The 12,904-nt window shown below is 35.7% G+C and overlaps 1 protein-coding gene across 1 annotated transcript; it reads left to right on the top strand.

Moving 5' to 3' along the window:
* Window positions 1–2,702: 2,702 nt before the first annotated feature.
* LOC137726448 (myb family transcription factor IPN2-like) lies at window positions 2,703–4,936 on the top strand. Its single transcript, XM_068465382.1, has 6 exons — window positions 2,703–2,956; window positions 3,054–3,130; window positions 3,280–3,340; window positions 3,481–3,547; window positions 3,764–3,806; window positions 3,925–4,936. The coding sequence occupies exons 1-6, from the start codon at window positions 2,773–2,775 to the stop codon at window positions 4,597–4,599; spliced, it is 1,107 nt and encodes a 368-aa protein (XP_068321483.1). The 5' UTR covers window positions 2,703–2,772; the 3' UTR covers window positions 4,600–4,936.
* The last annotated feature ends 7,968 nt before the right edge of the window (window positions 4,937–12,904 follow it).

The raw sequence follows: 12,904 nt of genomic DNA, 5'->3' as shown, positions 1-12,904 counted from the left end.
ATCTTTTACCAAATGGGACCAAATTATATACAAGATAGGACGGTCATAAAATGTTATATATATCTTGTAAAATATTGAGCTTTGTGTAGCTCATGGAGTTCTAGATCTTTAGGAGAAGAATCTTCCTTTGATTGTCAAAGAAGAAAGCATTTATTCCCAACTGAGATTTGGGCAAATACTATTGAGAGTCATTTATACGATTCTGGTTATAGACGAAAATGTACAGACGAATTAAGTTAATAAAATCGTAGTTTCGTTTTATTATTTCAAATTTTTGGATCCTAGATGACTTGAATTTATTTGTCAAGTCTACCTTCTCACTTAATTACGATAAATAAGGAATTGACACGTGAGTTGATAACTAAAACTTGAGAAAAGTAACTCGTGACACAAGACTCAAGAGTATTGTTGAATATGCAAGATACTTATAGCTCAAGTACTTAAGAACATTTACTTTTATACTCAAAATCTCCAGCTCCAGCTTGATCCCCCATCTTTGGGTGAAGTACTAGAACTAATTAGCATAGATAATGACTTGGGTAGATATTTGACATTTTGCATGAGAGAGAGAGGAAGAGAGATTTATTATGTTCTCTATTTTGTGTTTTTTCTTTAATTTCATTTATTGGGTCCAACCTTCAAGTTGTTCATACCCTAAATTACATCCTTTAGTAGAGTGAGTGGGGCAATGTGGCAACTTATTAGGTTTGACCTTACTTGAGTTGTTTTGCTTGTTGTTGTTTGGATTGGAGTAGAAATATATTGCATTGCAGCTGAGCAGCAGTCTTGAATTCCAGGAAAGTGAGATAAGGGATTGAGGCCCAGTAAATTAAGCTTTAGAAGAAGTATAAGGCCAAGGTCCCCTACTCCTGTCATCAAAAGCTTCACAGTACAACACCCTTTATGCATTGATGTTCACGTCCCCATATATTACCAACCACAAACCCTAAAGTTTGGTTCCTTATTTTCTTGTTTTTTAGTGCTTTCTCTCCTCCATGATAGAAAATCGAGCGCATTCATTGATCTTTAATCTTACAAATAAAACAGATTAATTTGGTACTTCATCTTCATATTCAATCTTGAGACTTGTTTGATGAGGGTTTTGCAAACAATATTATTTGGATATACCAATAGGCATGTAGAAAACATGTCCTACGCAGCATTGTATACATCCTGGAGTATTATGGTATGAAATGTTTAAAATAAATTGGAATGCATGTGAAAAACTGTATAAAACGGAATTAATTCCAACATGGTTGATGCGATTAGGATGCAAATGGAGGTGCAGAGAAGACTGCATGAACAATTGGAGGTATATTTCAACTCATGCATTAGTATTCTAAGTAGTTCAGTGATCAAAAGCATTGTAGAAAACATGTCCTAGGCATCATTGTATACATCCTGGAGTATTATGGCATGAAATGTTTAACATAAATTCGATTGATATGAAAACCTATAGATAAAGATTATGTTAACCCACCACGCAAATTGATGAGAAGAGAGACCTTACATAGACTTATAATTAAGTAAGTTGTGCTACTCTTAATATCGTCAATTGATTTTATAATAGAACCTTAACTTCCTTCAAAGAGTAGAAATAATTTAACTTTAGAATAATATCTAATGGGTCACATCTATATTGCCATTTCGATTATATATCTTACTGATAATCAAGTTCTTGTAATCATATATATGTCCCAAAAGCTTGATACAATGCCTAACCGTGCATTCAATAATGACAGAGTCAGAATCTTCAAAAAAATGAGAGCTTAAATAAAATCGAATGACATAAAAAAATACTAATATATTCCTTTTTATTTACTCCTAAACACTCATTGAACCATCTAGGAGCATGAAAAACAGGGGGCAAAAATTAGAAAACTAATGGGGTTTTTGGCATATGAATCTTACATTAATACAAACATGAAAAAATGGTAATGATACTTGAAATCTTTTTGTTGGTAATGACATAAAGGATGTGTCTTTGTGTTCTAAACACCATATGATGCTGGAGATATAGGTTATAATTGGTTCAAAGTAAGTATACTGAAAAAGATGGTGAAGATTTAATTATATAAGTAATGATGAGGGAGAGAGGAGCATATATATATATATATATATATATATATATATATATGCAGTGTTATATTTATAATAGATATATGGTTTCAGAAAAATAAGGGGGTAAACTAAAGTACAACATACTGCCCATCATCATTGACATTCATGAGGGGTCTCACTCATATCTTAGTGCAAAAAATAAAGGTTTCACATGCTAATAGAATATATAACACTACAAAGATCTCTTCCTCTTTTGGAGATAACAAACTAAAGATGCACCACTCTAAAAATACCAATCAAATTAATACTCTCTAATTACATTATAATATGCTTGCATAATAGTATATTTAGCGTAGAATTGGTGGGGAGAGAGAGAGAGAGAGAGAGAGAGAGAGAGAGAGAGAGAGATAGAGAGAGTATCTTTTAGCAAAGGAAGACCAGCAGCACAATGTAGAATAAGGTGCGCTTTAATTTTTTATTTATTTTAAATGATAAACAATTTTCTTTTAAACAAGGTTAGCTTGTCTCCCATGCTTTCTAGTCCTTGAGAGAGAAACCAAAGGCAGCCCACCTCCTCTTCTTCAAAACCGCACCCTATTCTTCCCTATTTGCATCGCATTTGTTCTTGAATCTCTCGGTATTCCCAGAGCCCTCAGCTCTGAGTGAGAGAGAGAGAGAGAGAGAGAGAGAAAACCCAAAAAAGAGAGAATAATGTTCCAACACCATCACCAACACCACAAGAAGCCATCAACTATGAATTCCCATGACAGACCCATGTGTGTCCAAGGGGACTCTGGCCTTGTTCTCACCACCGACCCTAAGCCTCGTCTGCGATGGACCGTCGAGCTTCATGAACGCTTTGTCGATGCTGTCACTCAGCTTGGAGGACCAGACAGTAATACCATCATTTCAAGTCACCTAGCTTCATCATATATAAAAATTTCATGCATATTATGCACATAAGCTCATTGATTTCTCTCTTAATTTTTCAGAGGCTACACCTAAAACTATCATGAGGGTTATGGGTGTGAAGGGTCTTACACTTTACCACCTCAAGAGCCACCTCCAGGTTTATTTTTCATACAAACACAAAGTTTTTTCAAACTTCTTTTTCTTTTCTTCACTTTTACAAAATTCCAATTTTCGGGTCGGCTATTGATATTTCTTTTTCTCTCTTTTCCCTTCTTATTATTAATTTCTTTGGTTTCCCTTGTATAGAAATTTAGGCTTGGAAAGCAACCTCACAAGGAATTCAATGACCATTCAATGAAGGATCATGGTATGAGTTTATGTGACTCTTTTCTAGGGTTCCTCACAATACATATACATGTGTACAAATTTTGGACTGTTTTCAATTAACAAATTATTATTTTTCAATAAATAGCATATCTGATTTCTGTTCATTTATTTTCATGGCAGCATCTCCACTGGATCTCCAACGAAATAGTGCATCTTCTCCTGCCATAATAAACCGCAGTATGAATGAGTATGTATATATTGTCTATTCTTGTTCTTTCTCTTCTTTTTCATATATTTTAGTAATTTTAAAATCTTGAAGTGAAAATATGTACAATCTTTAAAAAACTCGGTTGGCTATATATCCTTTCATGCTTTGTTGGGGGGTGGGTTTGGATTTTCTTGTTTAATGCATGTGAAAAACTGTATATAACGGAATTAATTCCAACATGGTTGATGCGATTAGGATGCAAATGGAGGTGCAGAGAAGACTGCATGAACAATTGGAGGTATATTTCAACTCATGCATTAGTATTCTAAGTAGTTCAGTGATCAAAAGCAAGGTTTTGGACATATATTTCATGACCTTGATCCTGATTATAGCATGTTATACCATATATATAACAGGTCCAAAAACACCTTCAATTGAGAATTGAGGCTCAGGGAAAGTACATGCAAAGCATATTAGAGAAGGCCTGCCAAACCCTTGCTGGTGAGAACAATATGGCAGCTGCAGCAGGAAGTTACAAGGGTAATATTGGAAACCAAAGTGTTAACCCTACTGACATGGGATCTTTGAAAGATTTCAATTCTCCTCTCAACTTTCCATCTTTTCAAGACCTTAACATCTATGGAGGAGATCACCTTGATCTTCAGCAAAACTTGGACAGGCCACCTCTTGATCATTGTTTCATGCCGAATAACGATAACAACATTTGCTTGGGACCAAAGAAAAGGCCTAGCCCTTATAGTGGTAGCGGCAAGAGCCCCTTGATTTGGTCTGATGATCTCCGGCTTCAAGACTTGGGAACAGCCGCATCATGTCTTGGGCCTCAGGATGATCCTTTCAAATCATCAGATTCAATTCAAATTGCTCCGCCATCTATCGAGAGAGGCTCAGAGATCGATTCTATTTCAGACATTTACGAATCCAAGCCAATGCTCCAAGGGGATGACAAGAAGTTTGATTCAGCAAATAAACTTGAAAGGCCTTCGCCACGGAGAGCACCACTAGGCTCAGACAGGATGAACCCCATGATCAACACCGGCGTTCGACAAGGAAGAAATTCACCATTCGGGTGAGCCCAAAATCAATTGATATTAAGCTTTGAAGTATGAGATCGATCTAGGGTTTTGGTCCATAACATGAAGGTTTCCTTCTTCTTTTTTCTTTCTTCTTTTCTTGTACGATGTTCATTAAGGTTATTAGGTCACGTTAGGGTTTCTACTAAATTAAAGTATGATAAATGCCATGCATGGCAAACCTATAAAGTTACACTATTAATTTTGTCAGCACATTTGTTACTTAATGTGATCCGATCCTTGTAAGTGCTTGATACTTAATTTCCCCATTTCCATGGATGTCATGGAAAATTTGATCTTGACATGAATAAAACTATATATGAGTAGCAAGGTGCAACATTAATTCCACAATACTATTCATGAATATACATAACTTTTTTAAATAAATAAAAATTGCGATCTGCAGGTATATTTTCTTTGTTTATTAAGTATGATTGAGAAAGAAAAGTACTGTAGAGTAATTAATATATTGTTCCTTATTACTTGCAAGTAATACAACTTCGTACTTTTTTCAAGTGATATACAGCATGAAAACTTTCATGTCTCTCGTAGCTATTAATCAAGACATTTTATTTGAAAATTCATCATGCATTCTTTAATTTCTTTTTTAATTAAAAAGAAACTTAGCTGCAACTTCTAGTTACTAACATTTAATTAGTCTTAGGAACGTTATAGTTGCCACTTAGTACTATGGTTTAGTGATATTCTTTTTTGCTTGTAAGTGATGAGAGAAGTTTTAGGTTCGATTCTTGTCAAAGGCGAATTTGGACCATATCATAACGGCTAGCCCGGTGTGAGGCTTAGCCCACTCCCTCAACCCCTTGGTGTAGATAATATCATTTCTCGTCTCTTTAGTATGGATAATATCGTTTGTTAAAAAAATAAAAAAAATAAAAAAAAGGTTATAGCTTACGTCATTCTACAGTCGGCGGATACTTTGGTTTTTACGAGCTTTTGAATTCCATCATATATAAGGGTAAGGTCAAGCAGTTGGAAGGTTTTTTCTGTCCCCCCCCTCTCTCCTTTTCATTTTTGGGCTGCAGGTAATAGTGTATGGTCAATGTGATCTCATGTATGTTGTAGATTAATTAATTGTATTGTGAAATCATGCAGGAAGACTAGCAAATAGCAATAATGCTGCTTTTTAAGTTAGACACTCTTCTTATTGCAGACAAAACTATTGGGATAATAACCTAGAATTTAACAAAACATAAACCCCAATAAAGTACAAGATCGTATAAGCGCTAACGAACACATGCATAGAGCACAGTAAAGAAAGAAAAATTGATTTATATAATTTTTAAGGAACAATACTCAGTTGGCATGGGAAGATCTTATAGAGGACAAGCTCCCTTTTAAAGATGAGAAAGAATTTCTACAAGAGCCGACCAATAGTATCTATCTTTCAAGGCTCCTTTTTCACTCCTTAGTCTTTCACATTCCTTGGGTGTCATACAAGGAGGACAACAAGTGAACCTTTCATCATTTTTTTCTTTACTCAACAAGTAGTATGCACATGACTTTATCCTCTTTACCCAACAATTTTTAACGCAACTACTTATTTAGGTGACGTATACGGTAATTTATTTTATCTCGCAATTCACGAAAAATTAACACACTTGTTAATACAACTGTTAGATACATTGAGTCCCACATGCAATCATAAAGTTTACATCTATTATATAAATGTATCAACAAATGTTGGTATTGTGTGTCTAAGTTTTTATTGAAAGAAAATAAAAGTCCTCTTGATTGGTGTACTTAATTTGATTTTTTTTTTATAATCATGCATGGATTCCAGTTACTAACATTATTAGTAAGACAGATCATGTGAGTATCTAACTGCCTCTAACAGGTGATCTTATTAAGGACTAACTAAGTAGATTAGATCCATGTAGAGTGAGAGGGGGTTTGGATTTCGTGTGTGGAAAAAGAAAGTGATGCCACAATAGCTTTATTGGTTGCAGGGAAAAATTTAGCCACTGCAAGTTGGCAGGAAAGCTCCTGTCCGATCTTCACATAGACACAACTCAGGAGGGAGGGAGAGAGAGAGAGAGAGAGAGAGAGAGAGAGAGAGAGAGAGAGAGAGAGAGAGAGAGAGAGAGAGAGAGGAAAAGATGATAAAGCCTAAAAGCAAGGAAGAATACGCACTCCCATGCGTGCACATATCGAGGAAGCTTCTATCTTTATGTGGGCAAAGTTAAAGGGTACTCTCATTGCATCGAAAGCTGCTGCTGATGATACGTGGCTATATATATGAAGCTATCTTGGTTAATTAGGTTTTTCATTTTAAATAATATTACAGTAGTTTGCATGCAATAATAATATCTCTGCATGTTGATTAATTTATAAGGAATCATGATCAGCATATGATTATGATTTGAGGAAGCTGTTATTCAAGGCACATTCTTCCACGCATGCAAATGCAAATCATTTGCAGTACTTCTCCAATTCACAAGTACTTTGGATTCTGCATCTTACTCATTTGGCAACTTTGGGTCCTTTTAGTAAAGAATTTTTCTGCTTCTTACAAAGTATACACCAGAAGCTTCTTTTGTGCTGCCCTGCGCCCCCCCCACCCGGGGGCCCCGACCGGGGGTCTCTCGGACCCTCGCAAAGCATACCACCACTACTAAGCCACCACCTCTTGAGAATGGCATGCCTAGCTCTCTGCGTTTTCACCCCCTACCAAAAAGAGAAAGCAATCACCGAAATAAAAATATAGAAAAACCAATTTGCATTTATTTGATCCATAGAATAAATGAAGGAGACAAGGAGACATCCTTTAACTTAGCTAGTATCTGAAGAAGCTTATAATTTCTAGCTAATTCAAAGTTCGAAAATAGCTATTTTGTATTTGATCATATGGGTTTGGCACAATAACGAGTAGGGAGTGATGATCTTGAGATGTTGTAGTTTGATTGATGCACATATCGGCTAACAAGAAAAAGAACTTTTGCTTTGTATTTAATATGCTGCACATGTGTGTACACACACACACACACACACACACATATATATATATATATAACATCGCACAAATTGGTAATGATCGGATGCAATATATATCATCCAAGTTTAATTTAAGGTGCTCATATATTTAAAACACGTTAGAGTACTAACTTGGATCGTCAAGGGGGAGTATTATGTTTAATGCTTGTAGCACACTAATAAGACCCTTACTAATATAGAATGCATAATTCTAATAGGATACGCCCATCATAAGCTCATGAAGAATCCTTATGCATCTATACGTCCTTAAATTAAGTCCAAATAGACTCGGAACCCCTTTTGCCTATATTTACTCAAATTCACTAAACATTAGTAGATACAAGATATTCAAAGTTAATATTTCAAACTCCAATTGAGTTTTCAAGCAATCCATAATTGACTAGGAGACATTGAGTAGCAATGCGATTTCTCCCAATAGGTGCGGTAATTAAAGAAAATATTCCAACACCCAGTTGTGCATATTATTGTGACATATGACTCTGTTGATGAAGAAAAATATGTGTGCATTAGAAAATTATGTTGGTAACATGTTAGAAATAAAATACAAAAAATAAGATAGAAACTGGAAATATCAAAATGTATCATTTTCTTCTCAATAGATCCCTATATATAGGATTAGGCCTTTCACAGTGGTTCAAGTGAGTGTGATACTTATATATAGGAATTAGACATCCTAAGTTTAATTTCTATAACACTACCGTTGTATTAGTGTGAGTTCAATATATTGGTACCACACTTATGAGTTTGATATATTGGACTCATGAATCTAATATATTGAACTCATCGATTCAATAAATTGGTGTCACACTCAAAATTCGGCCCACTGTAGACATGTGATTCTTATATGAATTCAAAATATTAGTATCACACTAACTTTTTTCAGCCTATTACGGAAGGCCTTAGGGCTCGTTTGGTGGGCTGGATAGAGCATGTTATGTTCAATTAAAAGGGTTACGTGTCCAGTTCGATGTTTGATGACGTTAAATGTATTTTGGACAGGTTAGGACCGATTGGTTATGAATCTAAAATAAGAGGGGTTATGTAACTCACCCTCATATACACAGGTTACAATTATGTCTCCGAGATTTCCTTCTTAATCAGCATGGTTTCTTCTTTGTTGCACGAACATTTTCTTCCATTTGACCTTCGATCCTCTTCTTCGATTTAGTTGTCGTTCTTCTTCAATTTTCCGGCAATCTTCTTCGATTTCATGGTCGACCTTTTTCTTCAATTTTGTAGCGATCTTATTCGATTTTGGCGGCAATCTGTTTCTTTGATTTCAGGTGTAGTGGATTGTCAATGGGTGGTGGGTTTAAGGATTTCTATTTGTTTTGATTTGCAAGTGTTACAGGTATGGGTTAAGTGGAGATCATTTTTTTTTCCGTTTTAGTTTTTATCAAGGTTTTAAAAGACTCTAGGCGCTAGTCGGGCAGCGGGCTGGGGCCTAACGTCTAGGCAGACTAGGCTAATTTAAGTAAATCTATTATATTTCGTGTAAATAAGTGTCTATTTATACTTAAAATATATATAATTTCATCATAAATTACAAAATAGAATGAGATATATATTATGAAGTATTGGAACATAATGAAAACATGGGAAACAAGCCTATAATATGTGTTCATTTAACTATTCGGCAAGTCTCTTACAATTTGTTGAAAAAATAACATACAAAATGAAAGTTATCTATTTTCTATCTAAGCGAGTCCCAACCTAGGTGGGCTAGGCGTGTGCCTCAACAAGTCTAGGCGCCTTTTCTTAATTTTCAAACACCTAGACAATAATCGGGGCAGTAGCCTACCGCCTAGCGCTTGTTGGATTTGGCATTAAATCAATATGCCTAAACTAAAACAAGGATTAGGATATCCTGGACGTAAGATATTTGGATTTGTGTTTCCTAGTTGGTTTGGGATTTGGTTTTAGTATAGGATTTGGTTTCCTATATTCCATGGACTTTGTGTAAACCTACTACATCTATTAGTATAAATAGATGGATGTGGGATAGAGTTTTGTGTGTAAAAGTTTTTTAGAGGCATAAGTTTGTATACTTGAGAACACTTTATTTTTGTGAGTTCTCTTGTATTTGTTGGCATTCAATAAAGCTTCGTTGTAAGATAGGTACTCCTATATTTGAAGAACTTTAAAATTGTTGTGTTTTGTTTATTGCTTGATTGGTTTTTGGTTCAATTTACAACATGTGGTATCAAGAGCTTAGGTTCTTTCATGGGTTGTGACTATCAAGCAATGACGAAGACTGCTAACTCTACCAGTGGTGATGATGTTAAAGAAAAGTCTGGCACTAGTGGAACCAAGATGACGATTCAGAGCACTAGGTTTGAAATTGAGAAATTTGATGGAACGAACAACTTTGCTATGTGGCAATGTGAGGTTCGAGATGTCCTGATACAACAAGGTTTGGTTGTTGTGTTAGGAGACATGCCGTTTTCGATGAAAAAAAAAAGAATGGGAAAGATTAAATGCTCATGCATGTTTTACAATTTGGTTATACTTGGGAAAGCAACAGAAGTATGGTGTGATGAACATAACTTATGCGAAGGAATTGTGGGGTGCATTGGAGACAAAATATATGAAGAAGAGTGCAGAGAATCAACTGCATCTCAAGCGCAAGTTGTACAAATTCCAGTACAAAAAGGGCACAAAGATGATTGGCCATCCAGAATAGTTTAATAGGCTTCTAGCTGAACTGGCAAATCTTGAAGAGATAATCAAAAATGAAGACAAGGTCTCAATCCTGATGAACTCATTGCCTGAATCCTATGAGCCTTTTATAACTACTTGGATTTATGGCAGGGAGACAATTAAGTATGATGAAATCTCATGTGCTATTATGAATCATAAGTGAGACACCTTAATAGGTAAGAAAGGAATAACTTTGAAGCTTTGATGGTGAGAGGGAGATCGAAAGAAAAGAAAGGTTCGTACGAAAAAATAGTAGGTCTCGTACTAGAGGAATCTTAAAGAATAGAAAGTTCTTGGAAAAAGATGAATGTGCTTTTTGTCATGAAAAATGACACTAGAAGAAGTACTACCCTAAAATCAAAGAAAATACTAGAAAGAAGAAGGATGACTCAGAAGCAAATATGGTTAAAGTTGAGGATGAGGAATTTGTCTGTGCCCTAACTGCATCGAGCACTATGGATTATATGAAAGAATGGTTGCTTGACATAGGTTGTACCCATCACTTGACTTCTCAAAGGCATTGGTTTTCAAGCTTCAAAGTTATGAATGGAACTGTGTATATGGGAGATGATAACCCATGTACAACTCAAGGAATTGGAAGTATCAGGATTAAACATCATGATAGTGTGATTCGAGAATTGCATGGTGTAAGGTACGTTCCAAATTTGAAGAAAAATTTGATCTCAGTAGGCATTCTCGAGTCACAAGGCTACAAGTTTTACTCCGATAACAATGTGCTCAAAGTTGCTAAATGAGCACTTGTCATAATGAAAGGGCCTCGGAATGGCTTACTTTATATGTTACAAGGAAAGACTTTGGAAAATGGAGTGGCTATGGTAGCTGATGAAGTGCAAAGTCATAAAAATGACTTGTCTGCATTATGGCACATGAGGTTGGGACATGTAGGAGAAAAAAAAATTGCAAGGATTGATCAAGCAAAGGTGTTTAAAAGGAGCAAAAACTGGAAAGATAGAGTTTTGTGAGCATTGCGTTCTTGGTAAACAACAGAGGTGAAATTTGGCTCAACTGTTAATCAAACGAAATGAATTTTGGACTATGTTCACTCTAATGTTTGGGGGCCTGCAAAGAATGCTTTTTTAGGTGGAAAAAGATGGTTTGTATCTTTTATTAATGACTACTCTCGCAGATCATGGATATATACGATGAAACGAAAGGACGAGGTTCTTGACATCTTACTGGAATGGAAGAACATGGTGGAGAACAAGACTAGAAAGAAGATTAAGATACTGAGAAGTGACAATGGAGGGGAATATACCTCTGATCCTTTCTTCAAAGTGTGTAAAAAGGAAGGGATTACTCGGCATTTCAATGTTAAACATACTTCACAACAGAATGAGATTGTAGAGAGACTAAATAGAACATTGCTCGAGAAAGTTTATTGCATGCTATCTTAAGCTAAGCTGCCAAAGAGATTTTGGGCAGAAGCTTTGAGCCATGCATGTCATGTGCTTAATCGACTACCATCAATAACATTGGAAGGTAGAACACCCTTTGAAGTGTGGTCTAGAGAACTAGCTCAGGACTACGATAAGCTACGAGTGTTTGGATGCAATGCCTATTTTCATGTGAAGGAAAGCCAATAAAGTTGTTTTTATGGGATTCAATAATGGTGTGAAAAGCTTCAGACTTTGGTATCCGAAGTTGAACAAGATTATAATAAGTAGAGATGTGACATTCGATGAAAGTCACATGAAATTGAAGGAAAATGTTCAGATGGTGAAGTTTAGGGAACGAGTAATTGTGAATTTGCAGCGAATTAAGGAAGCTCTATAAAAAGAAAGATAACGTGATCAACTTGAACATGAAGAGAGTGATTGCAAAGAAGAAACACCATCAGAAGAACTAAAGATATAAGATGATTGCATAGTCAAAAGGAAAGGAAAAAGAGACATATCCCTACCTACGAGATATAAAGATTGCATAGCCTGCATGGTATATGCATTGCCAGTAATTGAGGCTGAAATTCCCACTAATTTTGAAGAAGCAGTAAATAGTGAAGAAGAGAGTAAATGGTATGATGCAATGGACAATGAGATGTTCTCCCTTCGCAAGAATAAAACTCGGGAATTGGTGGAGCTACCTAGCGGAAGGAAAGAAATTGGCTACAAGGTTTATGCAAAGAATGATGGAGTGGATGACAAGAGTTTGGTAAGATTTAAAGCTAGGCTAGTGGTTAAAGGATATGCTCAGAATGAGGGAATTTATTACAATGTGATTTTTTTTTCTCTGTGGTTAAGCACTCTTTCATTCGAATATTGCTTGCCCTAGTTGCACTTTCAACCTTGAATTGGTACAACTAGACGTGAAGACTGCATTCCTTCATGGTAATTTGGATGAAGAAATTTATATGAGACAACCCGAGGGGTATCAAGTGAAGGGCAAAGAAAGATTGGTTTGTAAGCTCAGAAAATTTCTTCATGGTTTGAAGCAGTCACCCAGGCAATGGTATTTAAGATTTGACAAGTTTATGAAAGGTCAAGACCATACAAGAAGTCACTATGACCACTATGCTTATCACAAGAAATTGAAAGATGGTTCGTTCATATACTTGTTAATCTATGTGGACGACATG

The sequence above is a fragment of the Pyrus communis genome, chromosome 2, assembly GCF_963583255.1.
Source record: "Pyrus communis chromosome 2, drPyrComm1.1, whole genome shotgun sequence".
NCBI classification, from domain to species: domain Eukaryota; kingdom Viridiplantae; phylum Streptophyta; class Magnoliopsida; order Rosales; family Rosaceae; genus Pyrus; species Pyrus communis.
This window is presented reverse-complemented; position numbering and strand designations above follow the sequence as displayed.

What these genes read in the sequence shown, in the direction of transcription:
- LOC137726448 (XM_068465382.1), top strand. Translation starts at nt 2,773, where the DNA reads ATGTTCCAACACCATCACCAACACCACAAGAAGCCATCAACTATGAAT. An exon ending in ACCTCAAGAGCCACCTCCAG is followed by an intron (nt 3,131 to 3,279) that starts GTTTATTTTTCA and finishes TCCCTTGTATAG; the next exon opens with AAATTTAGGCTTGGAAAGCA. An exon ending in ATAAACCGCAGTATGAATGA is followed by an intron (nt 3,548 to 3,763) that starts GTATGTATATAT and finishes TGATGCGATTAG; the next exon opens with GATGCAAATGGAGGTGCAGA.